The sequence below is a fragment of the Ambystoma mexicanum genome, chromosome 2p (assembly GCF_040938575.1).
Source record: "Ambystoma mexicanum isolate Mex_15411 chromosome 2p, UKY_AmexF1_1, whole genome shotgun sequence".
In the NCBI taxonomy this organism is placed as follows: Eukaryota; Metazoa; Chordata; class Amphibia; order Caudata; family Ambystomatidae; genus Ambystoma; species Ambystoma mexicanum.
Genome location: NC_090923.1, coordinates 532,158,184 through 532,184,703, shown reverse-complemented (window position 1 = coordinate 532,184,703; position 26,520 = coordinate 532,158,184). Strand labels below are relative to the sequence as shown.

Here is a 26,520-nt window from a genome sequence, read left to right as displayed (position 1 = left end):
CAGACATTGTGCCATCTTTTAGGTTTTGTAAGTTCAGACCTTTTATAATTCACATGTATTTTAAAAGGAGGATGTTATAAACAGATCATTATTTTGATCGGTTTATAAAGTATATTGGGAATGTTTGTGAAGAAATGTTGCCTGAACTGTATATAACCATATACTGCCATTTCACCTATGAGTGGCACTACACAATGGCTTCTACCAGTGTTTGTAATCATAATCTCTACATCCCTTTATACTTTTCAGTGGAAGTGATGCTGCATCTATTCAGAGCAGAGCTACTGTCAGTGAAGATGGATCACACTTCATACTAAATGGCTCCAAGGTAAAGTCTGGATCCTTAACACCTCACAATTGTTACCCAATGCCACTGCACAAGAAAGTTAGTTTTATAAATATAAATGTTCCTTTTCATTCTTTAATGACTATATAAATGTTTTCAGCACAGTTGAGAAACAGTACTGTGTGAAGGTTCCCATGTGTTTGTAGTTTAATGCCCTCAAGACGTCTGATGTTCCATTTTGAAGTCTTTGCTTTTTACTTCTAAGGTAGCTTGTTTAAAAGTGTTTACTTACTACTTTATATATATATATATATATTTATATACATTTCTGAGGCTTGTGGATTCTGCTTAGATCACATGCTGTGCATAGGCCGACATCTAGTGGAAGCTGCAGAGTATTACAGCTTGTTTTTCGAAACTCGAAAATTGGGCGTCGACACAGGGCGTGCCAGTAATACTATCCCTAGTGTGACGTCCACTGTACCCATGATCCCTCACGCGTCTAGGACCCTCAGATTGTTTTTTTCCGCCATGCTGGTCGGAAGCACTGAGCGGAGTTCCCTGACTTAGTCAGATTTTGCTAATATTGTTATATATTTCCCCATTTATTCCACCTCTACGTCGAGTCTCCGAACATCGACACTCGACGCCGGATCGGAGAAAATTCAACAGTCGGACTACAGCAACGGATTTGCGCCTCGGAAGGTCTCTGGCCTCGGCCCGGGCCTCGGAAGTCCTCTGGACTCGGCCCTACAAGTAGGGAGAGTGGGGGGTGGCACATATCCTACACTCTGTTTAATATAGGTACATTACTTATATTCCTACACTCCCAGCCCGCTGCCATAGGGTGCGTATGGAGGGTACCCCCTTTCAATTTTGCCCCAGGTGCAACCGCAAGTATCCTTGGGTTGACAGACACGCCACGTGTAACCTCTGCTTGCCGAGGGACCACCCCGAGGCGAATTGCAGAGCGTGCAGTCGGTTTAAAACAAAGACCCTTAAGGGCCGTTCGACAAAGCGTTGGGCCCACCACGCCAGGCGACAAGAGGCCATGGCCGCGGAGGGTGCCTTCAGCGATGGTAGCGACGCCGTACTTTCGGACGGCGAGGGCAATATGGCGTCGATGGACAGCCAAGCGCAAGTCCCCGACCTCGGAATGTTGTCCGGCAGGGCAGCTATGGGGAAGACCCCCGGCGACACGAGCGCTACCCACACCACTTCCAGCAAACAGAAGTCCAACCGAGACTCGACGCGCACGTCGAGTTCTCGGCAAGAGGCACGGTGTCCTCTGGGCGTTCGCGTTCGAGATCGCCTCATGGCACCAAGCAACCCTCCACTGTTGCTAAAAGTGCCTCGCTCCCCTTAGTGACCGAGGCTCGGTCGTCGGAGGACGACGCCGACCTCTACCCCCAAGCCGCACTCCAGGAGTCGACGTCTGCAGGCAGCCGCAAGGCTGCTACCGAATCCCTTACACTCTCCAGAGACAGGCACTCTACCCCCGAATTTCGACGCCAGGCATCGAAAAGCTCTGATAGGGCCCAAAAGTCAGGGAAGCACTCTTCCACCCACGGGGAGGGGGGAAAACAACGAAGTAAGCAGTCCCAGCCTACTTCCACTCCTAAACTACAGTCTACTCCACCTAAACAGACGGACAAGTCTCAGACCCCTGTCCTTAAGGCCCCTGTTCAGACCAGTAGGTCTAGCCAGGACAAATTTCAATCTTAGTGTTGTCCCTAAGACCCCTGTTCAGACCGGTAGGTCTAGTCAGGATAAAACAGGGAAAACACTCCAGGAAAAAGTTATTCCCAGTTCAAAGGAATGGTCCAGTGAGGACATAGACAGAGTAATGTCAAGGATGTCATCATTGGCAGATTTCTATGCCAAGAACCCGGAACACTTTCTCTCTTATACACCAAAACGGTCAACTCCCTCAGGCTCGAAGGATCCAATACCCCCAAGCCGGAAGTCCCGGGGTGAAGCACCAACTCGATCTTCAAACCCCTTCTATACACAGCCCTATTCTCAATACCAGGAAGATCCATCCTTTATTGAGGATCCAGAAGTGGGCATGTTCGAAGAACAAACGGGGACAGGCTATTACGGGGATGATGAGGACCAAGAGGAGGAGGAGGAGGAGGAGGAGGAGGAGGAGGAGGAGGAGGAGGAGGACGACCCAGACACATACAGGGTAGATTCCCCAGTAGAGAAAGAGCCCGCGGTTACCGACTCCCCGGTCGACAACCAACCTCTCCTGAATGAGGTCCTGTCCAGAGCGGCACAGCACTTCCACATTGACACCCAAGGTGCTCAGGAAGAGAGGGACTTTGCAGAAGAACTGGTGGGAGAAAGGAGACCTGCTGCTCCGGCCATCCCTATCCTTAAGTCAATACAAAGGAGGATAGACCCTTCCCTTGTTAACCCCAATCTCACTAGGGCAGTAAACCCCAGAATTGAAAAGCTTTTCAGGACAGCCCAATCTGACCCACTATACATAAGGGGACATCTCAAACCGGACTCCCTGGTTGTTACAAACACCCGTAAGAGGGCGGAACACCCTTGTCATCGTCCGAAGCTCCCCCCGACAAGGAGAGCAAGAAGATTTATGGCTTGGGCAGGAAAGTAGCCTCCGCTTCCGCTTACCAGGCAAGGATTGCAAACTCCACCACCCTGCTGGCTAGTTACAACTGCCATCAGTGTGAAGAAGTCGCGGCTCTTATAGACTCTGCCCCAGAACCCTTGAAAAGCCAATTGGCACGAGTTTCGGCCGAGGGGAGAGCCGCATCAGGTTGCATTTTAAAATCAACCTTTGATGCCGCGGATAACGCCGGCAGATTAATTGCTGAAAGCACGGTCATCAAGAGGCATGCTTGGCTACGACAGTCTGGTTTCAAGGCTGAGACCCAAGCATCATTGATAGATAAGCCGGTGGAGCTGGATCTATTGTTTGGAAAGGCGGTCGAGGACGCGCTAAAGAATGCCAAGGACGAATACGAGACACTCAAGTCCCTAGTGCAACTAACTAACAAACCCCCTAACCAGAGAGGGAATGGCAATTTTCGTCGGCCTCGCGGACAAAACTCCCAAAGAGGCTCTAACTATTGCCAAGGCCAGGGTACTACGTGGAACTCTAACCAGCAGTCTACCCAGAGTTATGGCAGGGGTAACAAAAGAGGTTGTGGTAGGGGTAGAGGCAGTCCCAATAAAGGAGGGGGCACGCCTCCACCAAAACAGTGACGCTCCGTTCAGGGTCCCTTCTCACGCATCCCCAGTAGGGGGACACATTTCCATCTTCACCCAATCTTGGGAAGGGATCACATCAGACAGATGGGTGCTGTCCACAGTGTCCGCAGGATACTGCATAGAACTCCTAGAGTGTCCCCGAAACCACCCTCCATCACAAAGAATACACTCCTTAGACCACCAGAAGATACTACTCGAAGAAATTCTTCTCGCAAAGGACGCGATATAACTCGTCCCGGGACACCAGGTAAACAAGGGTATTTATGCAACTTACTTCCTTGTGCCAAAAAAAGTTTTGACAATGCGCCCAGTATTGGATTTACGGCCTGCAAACAAGTATGTCAAGTCCCAAACATTTCGCATGACTACTCTCCAAGAGGTAATTCCCCTCCTAAAAAAGGGGATTACATGGCAACATTGGATATGAAAGATGCCCATTTTCATATTTCCATGTTCCCAGCGCACAGAAAATATCTGCGCTTCAAGGTGGACAGTCAGCACTACCAGTTCAAGGTACTGCCCTTCGGGATAGCCTCGGCTCAAAGGGTATTCACCAAGGTACTGGCGTTGGCGGCGGCACACCTACGCAGGGAGGCAATCCCAGTGTACCCTTATCTGGACGACTGGCTCATCACGGGGGAGACCCCAGTAATTTGCAGGACAAACATTCAAAGAACTATCGACCTCCTTCGAATTGGGCTTCTCCATAAACGAGAAAAAATCAAGTCTGTTGCCCAACACCTCCAAGCAGTTCCTAGGAGCTGTTCTAAATACTCAAGAGGGGTTGGCTTTTCCTTCAGAGGAAAGAATTCGGAATATACTACTGAAAATTCCGCAATATCAAACCGGTCGCCAGATAACATTACGCAAAGCAATGCGTTTGCTGGGCATGATGGCGTCATGTATTTACCTGGTCCCCCACGCCCGCCTGCGCATGCGTCCCATATAAGAATGGTTGGCAAAACGGTGGTCTCAGGCAAGTGGTCAGTGGGACGATCTAGTGGTCGTTTCGCCAACACTTGTACAAAGCCTCCACTGGTGGACAAGAGACAATCTATCCAAGGGGAAACCCTTTTACGATACCGAGATACAGGCGGTAGTCACTACGGACGCATGCCTGACAGGATGGGGAGCTCACCATCTCCACCACACAGCTCAGGGTCTCTGGTCTTTAACAGTGGCCAAGAATCACATCAACCTCCTAGAGCTTCTGGCAGTTTTCAGAGCACTTCAAGCGTTCAAGCCCCACCTATTGAACCTGTCGGTGCAGATCCGGACGGACAGCACGACAGCCATGTTCTACCTGAACAAGCAAGGAGGGACTTGTTCACCAAATCTGTCCAGACTTGCCCAGAAAATTTGGATATGGGCACTCAGACGGAACATCTTTCTGTCATCTCAACATGTTCCAGGGGAACTCAATTCTCTAGCGGACGCTTTAAGCAGAGATCCCCTTCCGGAGGAACACGAATGGTGTCTACACAGAGATATCGTAGAAGATCTCTTCTCTCAGTGGGGTTTCCCCACTATAGACCTATTCGCCACAAGCGAAAACAAACAGTGCCCAGGATTCGCATCCAGGTTTCCCCAACCAGACTCCATGGGGAACGCCCTGTGGATGAACTGGTCAGGGATGTTTGCGTATGCTTTTCCACCAACTCCTCATCAGGAAGGTGGTGAACAAGATGAACAGAGAGTCGATGACGCTCGTCCTAGTTGCTCCCATGTGGGCGAGACAACCGTGGTTCCCACACCTACGCAGACTCTCGGTGTGCGATCCCATCAAACTCCTGGGCTGGTACAACCTTTTGTCCCAGCACCAAGGTCAGAAGGTGCATCCTCAACCCAACTCCATGAACCTAGCAGCATGGCTCCTGAGCTCATAGAGTTTGGACATCTCAATTTACCACAGAGGTGTATGGACATCCTAAAAGAGTCCAGGAAACCGAACACAAGGCATTGCTACTTCGACAAATGGAGGAGATTCGTTATCTGGTGCCATTATAAACAAATCAACCCAGTTGATTGCACTCCTTCCACAATCGTGACATACATGCTCCACCTGCTGGACGCAGGGTTGGTTTTCAACTCACTAAAGGTACACCTGGCAGCACTGGCAGCGTACGCCACCTCACATAGCAAGGTGTCGTGGTTAAAGCCTTCATGGAGGGAGTAAAGAGACTTCATCCTCCTATATCTAACCCACCACCAGGATGGGACCTGAACGTGGTGCTATCTAAACTCATGGGCCCTCCATTCGAGCCCATGCATAAGGCAAGTCTCAAACACCTGACCTATAAGACTGCCTTCTTAGTAGCCATTACATCCATAAGAAGGGTCAGTGAAATTCAGGCTCTGTCAGTGCAGGATCCTTTCTTTACTATTCATAAGGATAAGCTGGTTTTACGGACAGACCCTAGGTTCTCACCTAAGTTTATTTCTAAATTCCATGTAAACCAGTTCATCGAGCTTTTGGCTTTCTTCCAAAACCCACAAAGCTCGGCTGAGGTTAAACTACACACCCTAGATGTGCGTAGGGCGGTCCTTTACTACGTAAACAAGACCAGACCGCTTAGGAAAACAGATCAACTGTTTGTCTCCGTAGCCACAGGCAAAGAGGGAGATCGCGTCTCTAAGGGTGCCATCTCCAAGTGGATTGTCAACTGTATCCAGTTGTGTTACTCTCTTTCTGACAAAACATTGCCTTTTACGCCCAGAGCCCACTCGACAAGAGGCATTGGGGCCACTCTGGCTTTCATTGCAAATGTTCCCCTTGACACCATTTGCAAAGCAGCTACTTGGAGCTCTATTCACACTTTTACTCAGCACTACTGCATTGACACCCATTCCAAGACAGATACTCAAGTGGGACAAGCAGTTCTAAGACATTTATTTGCTCATGACCCTTCTCAAATCCCACCTCCTTATAACACTGCTCGCTAATCTATGCACAGCATGTGATCTAAGCAGATTCCACAAGCCTCAGAAGGGATACATTACTCACCGTAATAGTATTTCTGATGCTTGTATCTGCTTAGATTCACATGCGACCCACCCTTCCTCCCCTCTGAGAGAAGGCGCATGGATGCTTGTAGTCTTATCTTATCTATCTTCTGTCTGCTTGGATCATCTGTACTCGCACTACTCCTCATGCTACCTCATGTCAGGAAAAATACAATCTGAGGGTCCTAGACACGTGAGGGATCATGGGTACAGTGTGCGTCACACTAAGGATAGTATTACTGGCACGCCCTGTGTCGACACCCAATTTTCGAGTTTCAGAAAACAAACTGTAATACTCCGCAGCTTCCACTAGATGTCGGCCTATGCACAGCATGTGAATCTAAGCAGATACAAACATCAGAAATTAGGATTACGGTGAGTAATGTATCATATATATATATTTCGAGGGGATTGGGTCCTCCGACGTATTCCATATCTATGACATGTAATCACCACAGCTGTGCTGCTTCGGAAACTTTTTTCGGCGTCTGCGTCCTGCGTCGATGACGTTGATGCGCCGTCGTCGAGGGCCTCCTCCAACGTCCGACGTCATCCGATGTGATAAGTAGGACGCACGACGCCCGTAGCCTCAGTTCCGTTTTTTCCGCGAACGTGTTGCTTCGTGAATCTCGGTTAACGCCTTGACTCTTTGGAGTTCTGTTCTTCTCGGTACTTCGAACCTGTTCGTTTTGTGAAAATCCTTCGTGTGAAGATGTCTTCTACTTCATCTTCGACCCCGCGTCCGGGTTTCAAGAAGTGCGGGGAGTGTGGGTCCAAGATGTCGGTGACGGACTCGCACAACGCCTGCCTCTGGTGCCTCGGGGAGGCCCACGACACGGATGACTGTATCGACTGCCAGTCGCTCACGTCCAAAGCCTTACGCGAACGTAAGAAGTTGTTGGTAGGTCCGGTGTCCAAGCCCAGGAAATCGAAGTCTGCGGGGCTTTCGACGGATGATTCGAGAGGTGACTCTCCGCGTCATCGTCGGAAGTCTCGTGGGTCTCCTTCTAGGAGTCGGTCTCGCCACTCCTCAGCCTCTTCGAGGCATTCTTGGAAGCGCCGACACTGGTCGTCTTCCAGGTCCTCTTCGGAGGACTCTGCCCGGCACGTCGCCTCTTCGGAGGACTCTGCCCGGCACGTCGCTTACCCCACCAGCCGTGCGACGCCGGAGGAATGGGCTTCCTTCGGGAAGAAAATGCTGGCGATTCTTGAGTCGCAGGGCACTAAGCCGTCCGCGCCCCCAAGTGGGGTCGGCCGTGAGAGGTCGAGAGACACCGCTCGCAAGAGTGGTCGGCACGAGTCACGGGAGAGGTCCCGTTCGGACAAGGAGACTCGTTCTCGACGTACCCGTTCCAGGTCCCGGTCCTCGTCGTGTTCGAGACCGCATGCACCTGTGAGGTCTTCGAGGAAGACATCGACGTCTGAGGCGTCGAGGGCGTCGACAGGCTTTCTCGAGGCTCCGGCTCCGAGGAAGTCGTCGAGGGACACGCTCGGGGCTCTGGCTTTGAGGGCTGTGTTGACGCCGCCGATGCTGGAGGTGCTGCATCTGACATCGACGCCGATTTCCTCAACGCCGATCCTCTCGGCGCCGATGCCGGTTCTCTCGGTGCCGATTCGCTCGACGCCATCGACGCCTTTCGTGTCGGAGGTACCCCGTGGCACGGGAGAACCCCCTAGGAAGGCTCTGGTTAAGAGCAAGCACTCTCGGGTGCCTTCTTTTCGCCACCTGGACTATATTTCAGAGGCGGATGAGGATTCTGATGGCCTGGTTCCTAGTCAGGTTCCAGATGCAATTGTCTCGGGCCATAGTCAGTTTGACGATTTGAGACAGTCACTGCATGATGCCAGTGGACTGGACACCTCTCCGGAGGTGGAGTTTTGTAGGCCTGAGCCTGGCTCTTATGCCGATTCATCGTACCGGCGCCTTGTGGCTAGGGTTTCTGAGTACTTGGGATGGTCTGCTCCCCCAGGGGAGTTTGTGCAGGATGATCTGACGGACATCCTTGATGTTGGTCCCCCAACTGATCCGGTACTGCCGTTCCATATGGATTTACAGAGAAGGGTGGCGGCGGCTTGGACTGCTCCGGAGAGTCTCCCGGCGGTGGGCAGATCCTTGTCATGAAAATACCGTCCAGCCAGTAGCGACCCCTGCTACTTGACCAGGCACCCCACTCCGGAGAGTTTGGTGGTGCAGGCGGCCACGGCCCCGGCAAAGCAGGCGTCGTACCCTACCATCCCTCCTGATAGGGACGACAAACGTTTTGATGGCTGGGCGAAGAAAGTGTTTTCTTCTGGTGGTATGGCACTTCAGGCGGCCAACTCCATTTGTGCCTTGTCTCGTTTCACACACACTCTGTGAAACTGTGTTGCATTAGCGGCTGAACATATTCCCGAAGGGGACGAACGGGATGGTTTCCTTGCTATGGTCCAGGATGGTAAGGATGCCATGTGTGAGTCTGTTCAGTCGGGTTTGGACTTAGCTGAATGCGTCAGTAGGTCCATGGCGGCGAGCACCGTAATACGCAGGTTTGCCTGGTTGCGGAAGTCGGGGTTTGCTCCTGATGTGCAGTCCCGGCTCCTCAACATGCCCTTTGACGGTGAACACCTTTTTGGCAGCAAGGCTGACGAGAACCTTGAGAGGTTGCAGACCTCAAAAGCTGCAGCGAAGTCGTTGGGCGCTGCCGTTCGCCAACCTCCGCCTTTTCGTCCTAGGGGACAGCAGTGGAGGGGTGGTTCCTTTCGCTATTACTCCTTCAGTAAAGCGAGAGGAGCTGGCAGTCAAAGAGGCCAACGCAGGGGTACCAGAGGTGGACGACAGGGTACCCGGGGTGCCAAGGCCGCTCGGGCAGTTGCCTCTTTGCCCTCAGGTAACGCCGCAGCCGCTCCCATTCAATCATGAGGCCATGTCCCATGGTTCGCCGGTTGGGGGAAGGCTGGCGCAGCATCTTGTAGAGTGGCAAGCCATTACTTCAGATGTGTGGGTTCTGGAGATCATAACCCACGGCTACTGTCTTCCCTTTCGGCACAGGCCTCGCGACAATCCACTGGGGAACCTCTCTTTGCAGAGTCCAGATCCGCTCCTTGCGCAGGAAATTCAAGCCCTGCTGGAGAAAGGCGCCATAGAACTGGTGCCTGTAGCGGAGAGGAACAAGGGATGGTATTCCCCTTATTTTTTGATTTCGAAGAAAGACGGGGGGATTGAGACCCATCATGGACTTGCGCGGTTTGAACAAACTCCTCAGGAAGGACAAGTTCAAGATGGTTACTCTCTCTCTCAAGTCCTCCAGGCCCTTCAGCTTCAGGACTGGTTGGTGTCACTCGACCTCAAGGATGCTTACTTCCATGTGCCGATCCATCCCAAGCACAAGAAGTACCTGAGGTTCGCGGTTGGCGACTCGCACTTTCAGTTTCGGGTCCTGCCGTTCGGATTGACCTCCGCCCGAGGGTTTTCACCAAGCTCATGGTGGTGGTGGCGGCAGGCAAGGGGGGATTCACGTCTACCCCTACCTAGACAATTGGTTGATCAGGGGGAGCTCTCCCGAGCAAGTCCTGGATCATCTGTCTGTCACCTGCCACTCCCTTCACAGGCTGGGCTTCTCCCTCAATTTAAAGAAGTCCCATTTGACGCCAACACAGCGGCTCCACTACATCGGAGCAGTGCTCAACACTTCCCTGGGGCAGTGTTTTCCTCCCCAGGTGAGGGCTCTTCACATTCAGCAGATGGTGCACAAGTTTCAGCATGCCCAGACGCTCCCAGCGTTCGAGTTCTTGAGGTTGCTCGGTCTCATGGCATCCTGCATTCTTCTGGTGCCAGAGGCTCGCCTGCGGATGAGATCTTTGCAGTGGGCGCTCAAGACGCAATGGTCGCAGTTCTCCGGCAGGATGTCGGACCCGGTTCAGGTGCCGCCCTCGGTCGCCCGGGACCTTCTGTGGTGGGCCGTCGAAGGCAACTTGATGAAGGGGGCTCCATTTTGGCTTCCCTGGCCGGAGGTGATGATCGTGACGGATGCATCACTCACGGGTTGGGGAGCTCATGCCAACGGGCTGACAGTCAGCGGTCGTTGGTCTCCGTCGGAGTCCAGACTCCATATCAATCTGTTGGAGCTGAGGGCCGTCAGGCTAGCCCTGAAGGCTTTTCTGCCGACTGTGCGAGGAAAGAGTGTCCTGATCCTGACGGACAACACAGTGGCCATGCACTACCTCAACAAAAAGGGGGGGGGCAGGGTCACTTCCTCTGTGCAAGGAGGCGATGCAGCTCGAGTTCTGGGCCATCCAGCACGAAGTTTCGATCTCGGCAGTTCATCTGGCCGGAGACGAAAACGTGACGGCGGACGCTCTGAGCAGGCAGAGCACGATCTCTCACGAGTGGGAGTTGGCTCAGGAGAGTCTCCTGGAGATCTTCGCCCTTTGGGGGACCCCTCAAGTGGATCTCTTCGCCTCCAGTGTCAACCGGAAGTGCGAAAGGTTTTGCTCGCGGGAATTTCCTCCAAAAGGAGCCTTAGGAGACGCGTTCGTGGTGGAGTGGTCATTCCCGCTGCTGTACGCGTTTCCTCCAGTCCCCGTCATCCCGCAACTGCTGGGGAGGTTACGGAAGTTCGGTTCCCGGATGATCCTCATTGCTCCGGCGTGGGCTCGGAGGACGTGGTACCCGGACCTTCTCGACTTGTCCATCTGCCCTCCGCGTCGTCTTCCCTACCGAGACGATCTGCTCTCACGGGAGGGGGGTCAGGTTCTCCATCCAGAGGTCAGATCCCTCAACCTTCACGCTTGGCTTCTGAAAGGTTGAGGTATAGGGATTGGGACCTCCCTGAAGACGTGATGGAGGTGTTGCTTTCGGCCCGAAGGCCAGCAACAAAGTCTCTGTACCGTTGGCGTAAGTTCTGCAACTGGTGCAGAGTTCAGAATGTGGATCCTTTTGCATGCGACATCCCCATGGTTCTGTCCTTTTTACTTTCTTTGGCCCACAGGGGCTTGCAAGTGGGTACCATTAAAGGTTACCTGGCGGCGCTGTCCATCTTTAAGCGCTCATCTGAAGAGTGTTCTTACTTTAAAATCCCTTTAATTTCACAGTTTCTGAAAGGGCTCACTAATGTGTTCCCTCCGTCACCTTTCCTGGTGCCCGGTTGGGATTTAAACCTTGTTCTTAAGTTTCTTATGGGTGCTCCGTTTGAGCCTTTACATTCTTGCCCTTTGAGGCTGTTAACTCTGAAAACTGTTTTTAGTTGCGGTTACTTCCGCTCGCAGAGTGAGTGAGTTACAGGCACTTTCAGTTAAGCCACCCTTCACTGTATTTCACAAGGACAGGGTTGTCCTTAGAGTTCGTCCTTCTTTTCTTCCGAAGGTAGTGACGGAATTTCATTTGGCCCAGAAGGTTGTTCTTCCGGCATTCTATCCTCCTCCGCATCCTGGTAAGGAAGAGGAGAGGCTCCATAGGCTTGATCCTAGTAGAGCTTTAAGCTTTTATGTTTCACGCATGTCCCGGGTCAGAGTGGACGATCAACTCTTTATTGGTTACGCTGGAAAGCGTTTGGGGCAAGCTGTGACGAAACAGACTTTGTCTCGCTGGATTATTTTGGCCATCTCGGAGTGCTACCGCTTGGCGGGTAAGGACCCACCGGCTGGCTTGCGGGCCCATTCTACCAGGGGTATGGCTGCGTCTACTGCCCTGCAGAGGGGTGTTCCTATTCGCAACATCTGTGATGCAGCCACCTGGGCTTCAGTACATACATTTGTATGTCACTATTCCCTCGATTCCATCCGAGCACAGGATCTGGCCTTTGGCAAGGCGGTCCTTTGCTCTGCTATTTGATTGGCTATTCTAAATTTTGATTCTAAATTCTTTCCCTCCCCCTTGCTTTGGTACTGATTTGGGAGTCTGTCATAGATATGGAATTCGGTTGGAGGACCCAATCCCCTCGAAGAACAAGTTACTTTCTTACCTGGTAACGTTCTTTCGATGGGATGGTCCGACGACGTATTCCATATCGCTCCCGCCCTGCCTTCCCCGCTGCAGAATTTCTTTTGCGATTGCAGCTTACGTTCCGCAAGGCTTTGTGTCAGACTGGCAGTTGACTAGTGTCACACGTTCTGGGGGAAAAAACTACAACTGAGGCTACGGGCGTCGTGCGTCCTACTTCACATCGGATGACGTTGGACGTCGGAGGCCGCCCTCGACGACGGCGCATCGACTTCATCGACGCAGGACGCAGACGCTGAAAAAAGTTTCCGAAGCAGCACAGCTGTGGTGATTACATGTCATAGATATGGAATACGTCGTCGGACCATCCCATCGAAAGAACGTTACCAGGTAAGAAAGTAACTTGTTCTTCTGAGGCCTGTGGAATCTGCCAAGATCCACATGCTATGCATAGGCCGACATCTAGTGGAAGCTGCAGAGTATTACAATTGTTTTCGCAACTCGAAAAAAAGGGACATCTACAGGGCATACCAGTAATACTATCCCTAGTGTGACGTCTACTGTACACATGGTGCTTCACGTTTCAAAGTCCCTCAGATCGTTTTTTCCCGCCATCATAGTCTGTCGCATATTGTGAAGTTCCTTCTTGGATATTGCCATTGCTTGAAAAGTTAAACTTAGTATTTTCTTTCTGTCCTTTCGATATCCGTCTACCACACGATCTTCAGCGACGGCATCAAGGACTACAACAACTCGTCTCAACACCCTTTGCCACAGCCTCAAAAGGCTGCAGCAGGCCTTGGCCCTCACACTTCGGAGAATGGGGGGGTGGTTCATTCTTTAGTCTCATTAAGAGAATGCATATTCCCCTCTCCGCCCACTTATTTCGCCAGGCTGTCTTCCCCATACATAATGGAGAATACACCCTTTAAGTTTTGCCCTTCCTGTAATAGGAAATTCCCCTGGAAAGACTTGCACTGGGTGTGCAATCTCTGTCTCCCAAGGGATCACAGCGAAGGACAATGCAAGTCGTACAAACTGTTCAGATCCAAAATACTCAAGGACCGCAAAACACAACACTGGGCCCACCATGCCATGCAGGCCTAGGCCGCCATGGACGTCGATTGAGCCTCCAGCGACAGCATCATCGACATCTGCAGTGACGCTGAGGGCGATGGGGCAATGGGGATCTGTTGGATACCCGCGTGCAAAAGCCCCTGACCCGAAACGGCAGGCCGGCGGTTCTGCTATGGGTACGACACCCAGCGGAACCAGCACGACCAAGTCGCTCCACACAAAGCACACCTCCCACAGTCAAAGGTCGACCACGACGCAGGCCAGAAAGCCTCACACGGCATCAAGAGGGAGGTCCGAAATTTCCCTGTCCTCTGGGCTATCGCGGTTGCCACACAACAGGTCCCCGAAACACCCAGTCTCTTTTTGACACTGTGTCTAAAGCTACAAAATCCTCACACGCTGACGATGGAGCATTGTCGACGCCCCCCTCCCATGTCAACCCCGACCGTCGAAAGACGCATCGAAGGACTCTTCGAAGACTTCACCAAAAAACACATCCCAGACACAAAAGCCAGACACCGAAAAACCATAAGTCTTCTAAGACCCAAGGAGAGGGTACTATTTCAAGGACTATGACCCAGGGAGAGGGCACTATTCCGGTGCTTGTGCACCATTATAGAGCCCCTACACCAGGACCAACCCCCCACTGCCCTGTTCCCCCGGTAATTCCAAGTTCATCACAATGGACAGCAGATCAAATTGATAAAGTCATGAGGCGTATGTCCTCTCTAGCTATTTTTTTGATGACCACCCCGAGGTCTTGCAAAACCTTCAGGGTGCACCACACAGCGGGCCACTAACTACTCAGAGCGGGGCAACAGTTACCTAGTCTAAAGCCAAAAGAGTCTTCAGAGACTTCACACAAGCCTCCACCTCGCAGCAGGATTTAGGGCAGCATGCTTATTGTTACACCATGCAAGACCCCCAGGACCCTGGAACTTACGCAGACGACCAAAGGGACATGGGTGATGTCAACTAATATTTTGACTAGGAGGATGTCTACTTCATTCAGTCACCAGATCATTCAGACTCACAAGTGGTTAACCAAATACAATATAATGACCTGCTCCTAAGGGTGGCAGAGCATTTCAAAATCGACACACAAGTCGATAAGGACTTTGTTGAAGACATTCTAGGGGATAAGAAGTCAGCAACCCAATTTATCCCCCTACTACAATCAGTACAGAGACACATCCAACCCTCTCTGCTTACTCCTAATTTAACACAGGCAGTCAACCCGTGCATTGAGAAAGTATTCAGACCAACCCCCTCATATCCTCCATGCTTCAGGGCACAGGTAAAACCAGACTCTTAAGTGGTAACTACTAGAAAGAACGCAGGAACCCATCTGGCCACTTCCGAAAAACCCTCCTGATAATGAGAGTAAAAGGATTTACATCTTTGGAAGAAATATGGCCTCTTCTGCAGCCTACCAAACTAAAATTGTTAATAACACAGCTCTATTAGCTAGTTACAACTGTCACAGGTGGGATGACATTGCAGAACCAATAGCAACGGTTCCAGCGCCCCGTAAAACACTGCTGTCACTCTCAATTGCAGAGGGTAAGCAATTAGCAAACTGCATCCTCAAGCAGAACTTGGATGCAGCAGACAGTGCAGGAAGAATCATAGCAGAGAGCATGCTGATCAACACCATGCTTCAAGCTTGAAACCCAGGCAACCCTTAATATGCCCATCAAACCCAACGTTTTGTTTGGTAAAGCAGTGGAGGACGCTCTAAAGAGCGCGAAAGATTAATATGACACCCTTAAATCATTAGGGCAGCTCACCAACAAACCCTCCGGACAAAGGGGGGGTTATAATTTTTGCTGTTTTAGAGGGCAAAACTCTCAACGAGCATCAGGTTACAATCCAGGTCAAAGCTCGTCCTGGGGTTCGTCACAGGGACAGTCCTCTCAACAGGGGGTTCAAAGAGGCCAAATAAGGTCTTGAAGTAGGGGTAGATCCTCCTCCTCCTCCAGAGGTGGCTCAACCGCCCCCAAGCAGTGACCATCCGCTACAGGTTCCCTCCCATGCCACTCTAGAAGGAGGCTGCATGCCATACTATACCCACGTATGGGAGGGAATCACCTCGGACAAGTGGTTACTTTCAACTGTGGTGGGCGGTTATTGTATAGAACTGATAACAACCAACCAACCACCCACCAAGACAAAGGAACACCTCCCAGGAAGAACAACGTATCTTGTTGGAAGAGGCGAAGGTGCTGCTCTTAAAGGATGCCGTATAAATCATCCCGGTGAACCAGGTAAACGAGGGTATTTATTTAATGTACTTCCTTGTACCAAAAAAAGACCTTACAATGGGCCCTGCCTTCGACCTGCATCCTGCAAACACCTATGTCAAGCCACAGAAATTCCACATGACAACGCTACAGGAAGTAATCCCACTTCTAAATCGGAGGGACTACGTAGAAACCTTGGATATGAAAGATGCATACTTTCATATTTCAATGTTCCCAGCGCACAGAAGATTCTTGCATTTCAAAATAGCAAACCAGCACTACCAATTCAAGGTGCTACCCTTCAGCATAACCTGCGCCTCAAGGGTATTCACCAAGCTACTGGCGGTAGTGGCAGCGCATCTACGCAGGGAGTCGATCCCAGTGCACCCTTACCTGTACAACTGGCTGATCACGGGAGAACCCTCAAATTTGCAAGCAAAATACCCAAAGAACAATCGATCAACGTTTTCATTTGGGTTTCTCAATCAATCATGTCAAACCGTGTACCAAACAAAAGCAAACAGTTCCTGAGAGCTGTCATAAAAACAGAAGAGGGTCTAGTCTTTCCGGCAAAGAAGAGTCGCAAACATACTGCTGCAAATACCTCAATATCTAGCCGGTTGCCAGACAACCGTACGCAAAGCAATGCGCTTGCTTGGGATGATGGCATCATGCATTTACCTGGTCCCACACGCATGATTGCGCATGCGTCTGATGCAAGAGTGGTTGGGAAAACAGTGGTCTCGGGCACGTGGTCAGGGGAAGATCTAGTGGTAGTTTCGCTAACCCTAGTACAAGCTCTGCCCTGGTGAACAAAGAAAAACCTGTTAAAGGGGAAACCATTTCACAACCCTTCAGTGCAAGCATTCGTCACAACAGACTCCCCACTCACCGGGTGGGGACCCCATTACCTTCATCTCACAGCGCATGTTCAGTGGACTCAAATCATAGCCCAGAATCACATCAACCTTCCGGAACTTCTAGCAGTGCTCAAGGTTCTACAAGCCTTCCAAGCCCACCTGTCCCATCAGACAGTACAAATACTCACAGACCGCACCACTGCCATGTTTTACATAAACAAGCAGGGGGGCACACACTCTCCAAGTCTGTCCAGGCTAGCACAAACAATCTGGAAGTGGGCATTCAAGCAGGGCATTTTCCTAACATCGCAACATTTTCCAGGGGAACGCAATTCTGTAGCGGACTCAGTAAGCAAAGATCCTCTACCAGAAGTGCACGAGTGGCAACTCAACAAAGATATCATAGACTGGCTCTTCACACAATCGGGTTAACCCCGCTCTAGACTTGTTTGCAACAAATCAAACACTGCCCAGACTTCGCATCCAGGTTTCCCCAACACGGGTCCAAGGGGAATGCCCTGTAGATGAACTGGTCAGGGAAATTTGCCTAGGCTTTTCCCAAAACTCCTCTGATTAGCAAAGTGGTGAACAAGATACACAAAGAACAAGTGACATTAATCCTAGTTGCTCCTATGTAGGCGAGACAACCTTGGTATCCACATCTGCGCAAACTGACGATGTGCGGGCCAATCAAACTCCCATGCCCCTTCAACATGCATACACAGCACGGGGGGACAACATTACACCCTCAAACTCAGTCTATGAACTTGGCAGCCTAGCTCCTGATATCATAGAGTTTAGCCACTTAAATCTTCCTCCAAGATGTATGGAAATCCTCAAGGAGGAACGTAAACTAAACACTAGACACTGTTACATTAACAAGTGGAAGAGATTTGTATTATGGTGCCAGTGAAAACAAATAACCCAATAGAATGTACTCCATCACACATTATTTATTACATGCTTCACTTACAAGACTCAGGGCTAGTACTTAACTCGATCAAAGTTCACCTAGCGGCTTTTTCCGCGTACACCACTTCTCAAAGTAAGGTGTCCTGGTAAAAAATCCCAGTCATTAAGGCATTCGTGGAGGGAGCAAAAAGACTCCACCCTCCTATTTCAAACCCATCGCTGGGGTAGAACCTACATGTAGTACTTGCAAAGCTCATGGATCCCCCCACTTTTGAGCCTATGCATAAGTCCAGCCTTAAACACCTCATATAGAAGACCGCTTTTCTGGTAGCAATCACCTCCATAAGGAGAGTCTTTGAACTGCAAGCTTTGTCAGTGCAAAACCCTTTCTTTTATCCACAAAGATAAATTGGTATTCAGAACACACCCTAGGTTTTCACATAAGTTAATTTCGAAGTTCACTGTCATTCAAGCCATTGAATTACCAGCTTTCTTCCATAATCCATCAAGCTCAGCTGAAAAACTCCATACACCAGATGTAAGGAGGCCGGTCCTTTACTATGTAAACCAGGGCAGACCGCTAAGGAAAACAGACCAACTGTTTGTCTCCATAGCTCCAGGCAGGGAAGGAGACAGCATTTACAGAAACGCCACCTCCAGATGGATAGTCAGATGCATACTTCGAAGGGATTGTGTCCTCCGACGTATTCCTCATCTTAGATATATCCTTCCAGCTCTGCTGGCCTCGGAAAATGTTTTCTCTAGAGGGCGCTGCGCGTCGACGTCCCTCGAGTCGATGTCCTTCGACAGCCGCCGTATCGACGCTCGACGTCATCCTGCCTATAAAGGCCGCGCGCAGCGTCCGTTGCTCAGTTCCGTTTTTCCGCGCTACTCGGTGCCTCAGAATACCGTTGCTCAGTTCTTAGTCAGATAATCCTATTTACCTCGAGTTATTCGATCCGTACTCGATGGCTTCCTCGTCGGAACCGACAACTCCTCGATCCGGCTTCAAAAAATGTCGAGATTGTGGGAAAAAGATGTCGTTGACCGATCCTCACAGAAATTGTCTGTGGTGCTTGGGAGCCGAACACCATTGTTCGGAGTGCGAGGACTGTATGTCCATGACAGCTAAGGCCCTGAAGGAGCGTAGGGGGAAGCTGGAGAAAGGTAAGACTTTTAAAGCTTCTTCTTCGTTGACGAAGTCGAGACATTCGTCTCCTCGTCGCCATTCGCGCTCCAGGTCTCGGAGTGGGTCTCATCAATCCTCGAGATCGAAGCACTTGAAGAGGAGACGTCGAAGATCCCCTTCTCCGTCTTCCTCTTCCTCTGTTTCGCCAAAAAGAATCCCTTGCCCCACGAAACATAGTTCCCGGGCTGAATGGGAGGAATTCAGAAAAAATATGATGAGCGTCTTCGAGAAAGCGGCCTCGACCCCCTCGAAGACTGCCGAGAGCGATGCTCTGGTCGAAAGACCCGAAGGTCAAAAACGCCGCGAGTCGCAGTACCCGGCGAAAGAAACCTCTCGAGCGCGTCTCGAACCCTCGAGTAGGACTATGACCGCCAAACCTTCCTCGAAGGTTCCGTCGACGCCGTCGACGAAGATTCCGTCGATGTCTTCGACGCCGTTGTCGAAGGGACCTTCGACACACGGGTCTGTCGACTCGACGCCGGCCTCGACACCGGCGTTGACGCCGATAAAAGTCACGGTGACCACACATCCAGTGACGATCCCCAGGCCCTCGACGTCGATGGCTTCGATATTGTCGAGTAGAATTCCAATTCTGTCGAGGTCCTCGAGGCCTCCACCTCTGTTTTCGACGCCACGCTCGAAGCCTTCGACGTCGGCGTCGACGACATCGACGTTTTCGAGGCCAATAATGACAAGTTCGGCACCCTCTGCCTTGGAAATGGGATTTACTCCCTTTATGAGTTCAGAACAATTGAGAACTATATCCTCAATTTTAGAAGAGGGTGATTTGTCTGAACAAGACACATTTGAGTTACAGGGACCTGTAACCCCAGTTAGAGAGGAATTTTCCTCTGAAGAGCGCAGATTAAAGGATCTTCATGATTCTTTACATGAGGCAAGTGGGTTAGACACTTCCCCTGAGGTGGATTTTGCTAAGCCAGAACCGGGGGAGCATGCTGAAACCCCCTACCGAGCCTTAATGGCTAGGATTACAGAGTTCATGGGGTGGTCTGCACCTTCACAATCTTTCCAACAAGATGACCTCACGGATATTCTTGACAAAGGCCCACAAGAGGATCCGGTGGTGCCCTTTCATAAAGCTCTTCAGAGAAAGATCATGACAAACTGGGAAACCCCAGATGTAATACCAGCAGTAAATAAAAAACTGTCTGCAAAGTACAGGGTATCTTCCACAGACCCAGAGTTTTTGTCTAAACATCCATCCCCAGAAAGTCTGGTGGTACAAGCAGCATCCTCTACCGATGTCAAGACGGCTTATCCTACAGTCCCACAGGACAGGGACGATAAAAAATATGATGCTATGGCAAAGAAAGTTTTTTCAGCATGTAGTATGGCGTTAAAGTCGGTTAGTGCTACGTGCACCCTTGCTAGGTTCAGCCATACACTTTGGGAGTGTGCTTCTACAGCGGCTGACTGCATCCCGGAGGGAGAAGAAAGGGATGCGTTCCTGAATATTATACAGGACGGTAAAGACGCTATGTGCGAATCCCTCCAGACGGGCATTGATTCGGCTGACAGTATCAGCAGAGCAATGGCGGCAAGTACATCAACCAGGAGGTTCGCTTGGTTGAGAAAGTCGGGTTTTGCCCCAGATGTGCAAGCCAGGCTCTTGAACATGCCATTCGATGGCTCTTCTTTGTTCGGGAAAAAGGCGGATGACAGTTTAGAGAAACTGCAAACTTCAAAAGCAGCAGCAAAATCCCTAGGAGCTGCAATCCGTCAGACTCCTTTTCGTCCCACAGGAACCTCTGCAAGGGGCAAGTCCTTTCGCTTCTACTCCGCATTCGGAAGAGGTAGAGGACGACCGGCTCAAAGGGGTCAAAGAAGAACTACCCGAGGTGGACGGGGTAGATATTCTAAAGCCGCAGCAACAGCAGGTGCCTCTTTACCATCGGCATCTGCATCAGCCGCCCCAAAACCACTCTGAGGACTCCCCTCACAGGACACCTGTAGGAGGCAGGTTGACTCAACATCTGACGGTATGGCAGGCTATCACGTCAGATGCTTGGGCATTGGAAACAGTCGCCCAAGGTTACTGCCTGCCTTTCCTACGTATACCTCAGAGTCATCCACCGGGGATCAGCTCTCAGAAAGCTCCAGATCCGCTCCTCTTGCAGGAAATGTTGGACCTGCTAGAGAAAGGTGCCATAGAACCGGTACCTGTAGCGGAGAGGAACAAGGGCTGGTACTCCCCTTACTTTCTCATTCCGAAGAAAGACGGAGGACTGAGACCCATCTTGGACTTGCGAGAATTGAACAAATTCCTCAGGAAAGTCAAATTCAAGATGGTCACTCTTTCTCAGATCCTCCAGGCCCTTCAGTTTCAGGACTGGTTGGTATCTCTGGACCTTCAGGACGCTTATTTCCATATGCCTATCCATCTCAAACACAGGAAATACCTGAGGTTCGCAATTGGCAACTCTCACTATCAATTTCGAGTACTGCCATTTGGGCTGACCTCCGCCCCGAGGGTCTTCACCAAGTTAATGTCGGTAGTGGCTGCAAGTCTAAGGAGGGAAGGGATTCACTTCTACCCCTACCTGGACGATTGGCTGATCAGGGCTGCTTCTCCGGAGCAAGCTCAGATCCAGCTAAATCACGTGTGCTACTCCCTTCACAAACTAGGCTTCTCCCTCAATTTAAAGAAGTCTCAAATGATACCATCGCAGAGACTCCAGTTCATAGGAGCGATCCTGGGCACTTCCCTGGGAAAAGCCTCGCCACCAGAGGTGAGGGCTCAAGATATTCTACAGATGGTTACCAAGTTCCAACATGCCCAACGTCTCCCAGCCTTCGACTTTTTGAGGTTGCTAGGCCTCATGGCATCCTGCATTTTCCTTGTGCCAGAGGCTCGCCTGAGAACGAGATCCCTCCAGTGGGCACTGAGGACTCAGTGGTCACAATTCTCAGGGAGAATGACAGATCTTCTTCAGGTTCCCGGCAGGGTGGCTCGAGACCTTCAGTGGTGGGCCTGTCAGGAGAACATTCTGAAAGGAGAACAGTTTTGACAACCCTGGCCGGAGATAACAGTAGTCACGGATGCCTCACTCACGGGGTGGGGAGCCCACGCCAACGACTTGACCATCAGCGGTCGTTGGTCTCCATCGGAGTCCAGACTACACATCAACCTGTTAGAGCTGAGAGCCATCAGACTTGCGTTGAAGGCTTTCCTGCCAGCTGTACAAGGGAAGAACGTCCTGATAATGACGGACAACACGGTGGCCATGCATTACCTCAACAAAAGAGGAGGCGTAGGATCACTACCCCTGTGCAGAGAGGCGATGCAGCTCTGGTTTTGGGCAATCCAAGAAGGAATCTCTCTTTCGGCAGTTCACCTAGCCGGAGAGAAGAACTTGACAGCGGATGCTCTGAGCAGGCAGAACACAGTCTCCCACGAGTGGGAGCTAGCTCAGGAAGTCCTTCAAGAGATCTTCGCCCTTTGGGGAACCCCTCAGGTAGATCTGTTCGCCACCAGCCTAAACGGGAAATGCGACCTGTTCTGCTCAAGGGAATTTCCTCCGAGAGGAGCTCTGGGAGACGCGTTCATAGTGGACTGGGAGTTTCCGCTTCTGTACGCGTTCCCACCGGTCCCTGTCATTCCTCAAATGATTAGGAGGTTGAGAAGATTCCGGCGAACCATGATCCTAATTGCCCCGGATTGGGCCAGGAGAACATGGTACCCGGACCTTCTAGACTTGTCCATCTGCCCTCCAATTCGACTTCCTCTCAGAGAGAACCTACTCTCACAGAAGGGAGGTCAGGTTCTCCATCCAGACATCAAAACCCTCAACCTTCACACTTGGCTTCTGAACGGCTGAGGTACAAGGATTGGGACCTCCCTGATGATGTTATGGAGGTGTTGCTTTCGGCAAGGAGGCCAGCAACAAAGTCTTTATACCGCTGCCGTTGGAACAGATTTTGCAGCTGGTGTAGAGAACAGAATATCGACCCATTTTCATGTGGTACACCAATGGTTTTGTCCTTCCTACTATATTTGGCAAATTCAGGCCTTCAAGTTGGCACCATTAAGGGCTATCTCGCAGCGCTATCTATCTTTAAGCGTACTGCGGAAGAACCATCCTATTTCAAATTACCCTTGGTAATACAGTTTCTAAAGGGGTTAACCAATGTTTATCCCCCAAGACCATTCCAAGTTCCCCTATGGGATTTAAACTTAGTACTAACTTTCCTGATGGGTACACCTTTCGAACCTCTCCATTCTTGTTCGTTAAGATTCCTTACCCTTAAAACTGTTTTATTAATAGCACTTACATCTGCTAGAAGGGTGAGCGAATTACAAGCTCTTTCTTGTAAACCCCCTCATACAATCTTTCACAAAGGCAAAGTTGTCCTGCAAGTGAAGCCTAATTTCCTCCCAAAGGTAGTTTCTGAATTCCATATCTCTCAGAAGATTACCCTACCATCTTTCTATCCTCCTCCTCACCCGGGGAAAGAGGAAGAGAGGTTACACAGACTAGACCCTAGGAGGGTTTTAAGTTTTTACATTAGTAGACTAGCCAGGATAAGACAGGCAGACCAGCTGTTTGTAGGTTACGCAGTTCACAAGCTGGGGTTACCAATAACTAAGAAGACCATTTCCAGATGGATCATTCTAACCATTCTGGAATGTTATAAACTGGCAGGGAAAGAGCCCCCTCAAAACCTTAGGGCTCATTCGACCAGAGGTATTGCAGCTTCATCGGCCCTCAAAAGAGGCGTGCCGGTTAAAGACATATGTGCGACCGCTACATGGTCGTCTGTCCATACCTTTACACGTTTTTACAATCTGGATTCCTCCTCTAGTCAAGAGACTAGGTTTGGAAGGGCTGTACTGCATTCTATTCATCAATAGAAGACAGCGTGAAGTCAGTACTCCCTCCTCCGAATATAGAATACTGCTATGGGAGCCTATCTAAGATGAGGAATACGTCGGAGGACACAATCCCTTCGAAGAACAAGTTACTTCTTACCTTGTAACGTTCTTTCGACGGGATGTTCCTCCGACGTATTCCTCATCGACCCTCCCATCCATCCCTGCAGTTCTACTTCCCTTGTTGTTGCAGCTTACGCTCCTTCAGGGTGATTAGTCTAGTCCAGACAGTAATACTGTGGGCTACAAAACGGAACTGAGCAACGGACGCTGCGCGCGGCCTTTATAGGCAGGATGACGTTGAGCGTCGATACGGCGGCTGTCGAAGGACATCGACTCGAGGGACGTCGACGCGCAGCGCCCTCTGGAGAAAAAATTTTCCGAGGCCAGCAGAGCTGGAAGGATATATCTAAGATGAGGAATACGTCGGAGGAACATCCCGTCGAAAGAACGTTACACGGTAAGAAGTAACTTGTTCATCTATTTTTTTTTTTTTTTTTTTTTTTTTAAATAACACTGCTTTTCACACGAGCTACAGGAGCTACCTTGGCCTTTATTACAAACGTTCCGCTGGATGCCATTTGCATAGCAGCTACATGGAGCTCTGTCCACAATTTTACTCTGCACTACTGCAATGACACACTCTAAAGCAGATTCTCGGGTGGGACAAGCAGTGCTAAAGCATCCATTTGCCACAATACCTTCTCACAACCCACCACCTTCTCCAAACACTGCTCACTAATCTATGCACAGCATGTAATCCAAGCAGATTCCACAAGCCTCAGAAGGGATACATTACTCACCGTAATTGTATTTCTGATGCTTGTATTTGCTTAGATTCACATGCACCCACCCTATCTCCCCTTGGAGTAGAAGGTGCATAGATGTTTTCTGGGCTTTATCTGATCCATAATCTGCTTTACTACACTTGTACTCGAAGAAGAGGAAGACGCAGAGCGGGGACATCGGGCTACATCGCTCCCATAGAGCGGCCCGAGAGGAGGAGCCCCCAGACGCTGGGCGAACTCGGCGTGCAACAGGGAGAGACAGGGCGTACCGCAGGTCCTTGGCAAAGCGGACCGGCACACTGATAGCGCCCCAGCGTAGAGGCGGCAACCAAGAACGCGGGCTGCCTGTGGAAGCTGAGACGAGGGTAACTCGCTCCAAACACCAGGGGAGAAGAGTAGGAAGTCGGCGCCCCCAAACGCGGAGTCGGGGGAAGAAACACACAGAACCCAGGGCCTCGGGAAGAAGCGGGACAGCGCCACAAACAAGATCACTCAGCAGCCCTCTCAGGTACATGGGCCCGGGGGCACAGACTAAGGGGACCGCACCAGAAGCTAAGCCACAATCCTATGTAACGGCCTGAGGCGACCGCTGTTGGAGGGAGATAATGCTGTGGAATACGGGAGCACAAGTGGGGGGGAGGGGTACCACCACCCCTAACGGAGAAAAAGACCCACGGAGGGGAGAGACCCCCCACCCCTCTACCTCACCAAAGCAACTCAGTGGCACCATAAAGAGGGTGAGGGGGGCTTCCCTCGCCTCCCCCCACAATAAGAAATGGCTCCCCCGAAGCAGAGGGAGCACAGCAACCCCTTGGAAGGACGCCGAAACACCCTCTAGCCTATACAGAGGTCACACCCCAGGAACTGGCACGGGCCGTGGGACAAAAGCCCCCCCCAAAAGAAAGCGGACCCCCTGCCCCCTTAACCTAAGGGAGGAGTGGCAGAGGGCAACAAAAGGCCCAATAAAAGGCCCCTCGATACGAACACAACCGGGAGGCCCACGTACAACGGGAACGTCTCCCACACAACGCGGTCCGCAGGCTGCACATCGGTCCTCACTTAACAGAGGCGAAAAGGGACCTCTGGGAATCCAGTATAGAGCACATTACAACGGGGAGACCAGCCTCAAGGCCAAGCAGAAGCCAGGTCGCGGAGGTATCTGGAAAAGGACTCCTGCCCCCAGAACTCAGGGGGTGATGAGGGGGGACTACACAAACAACGCGGAAGCAGATCCCGGAGGGGCAGGCAGAGAAGAAGGGTCAGAAGCCCAAAGACTGACAACAGCATCTATGTCAAAATCCAGGGGGAGAACAGCGCAATCCAACCAACCGACACCCCTGAAGAAGCAGGACCAGAGCCTGCCGCAACTTCGGGGCTCGGAACTACCAACTCCATCTATTTCTACAAGAAAGAAAACCCAAGAAGAACTAACCGCGAAGGCGGGCACGGACTCGGCTGAGCCCGAAATGGCAACCAGAGAAGACATGAAAGCGTGGTTCGGCGAATTTCAGACACAGTTCATGACATCGATGCAGACCCAATTTGAGACAATGAAAAGCGATAGGAGAACAGCAGTGCAGGAGTTAAGAACGGAGTTCACAAATCTAGGGGAGAGGACGGACAGCCTTGAGAAAATAACAAAAAATCTAGACGAGGAGACACAACAGTACGCAGAGATCCAGGAACAATTGCATCGATGGACCCATAATCTGGAACTACAACGCGAGGATTTAGAAAACCGTTCAAGGAGATTGAACATTAGAATAAAGAACATTGCGGAATTGATAGAGGACAGGGACCTGAAAGAGGCAGTCCAACGGGTATTTAAGGATATCCTAGATGCAAAGGAAGAGGATGGAGTCGCTATAGACTGGGTACATTGGGTGGGACCAAAGAGAACAGGAGAGCCAGGCGCAAGACCACGAGATGTTCTAGTGGCTCTCTCCTTATATCCCCTAAAAGAACAGATCTTATGGAAAGCCTGCACAATGGACCATATTAGAATGAACAGAGAGGAAGTTCAGTTGTATCAAGACTTGGCGCAGTCCACACTACAGAAGCGCCGGGACATGGGTCCAGTAGTAAGAGCCCTCGCGTCGAAGCAAGTCAGATAT

General features: G+C 50.9%; 1 protein-coding gene across 3 annotated transcripts in view; it reads left to right on the top strand.

The window, feature by feature from the left end:
* Window positions 1–26,520, top strand: part of ACAD9 (acyl-CoA dehydrogenase family member 9) — a 1,303,923-nt gene that overhangs the window by 339,750 nt on the left and 937,653 nt on the right. For all 3 annotated transcript variants that reach the window (XM_069643962.1, XM_069643964.1, XM_069643963.1), the window contains exon 6: window positions 250–328. In XM_069643962.1, the coding sequence (XP_069500063.1) occupies window positions 250–328 (79 nt within the window). The remainder of the gene's footprint in view (window positions 1–249; window positions 329–26,520) is intronic.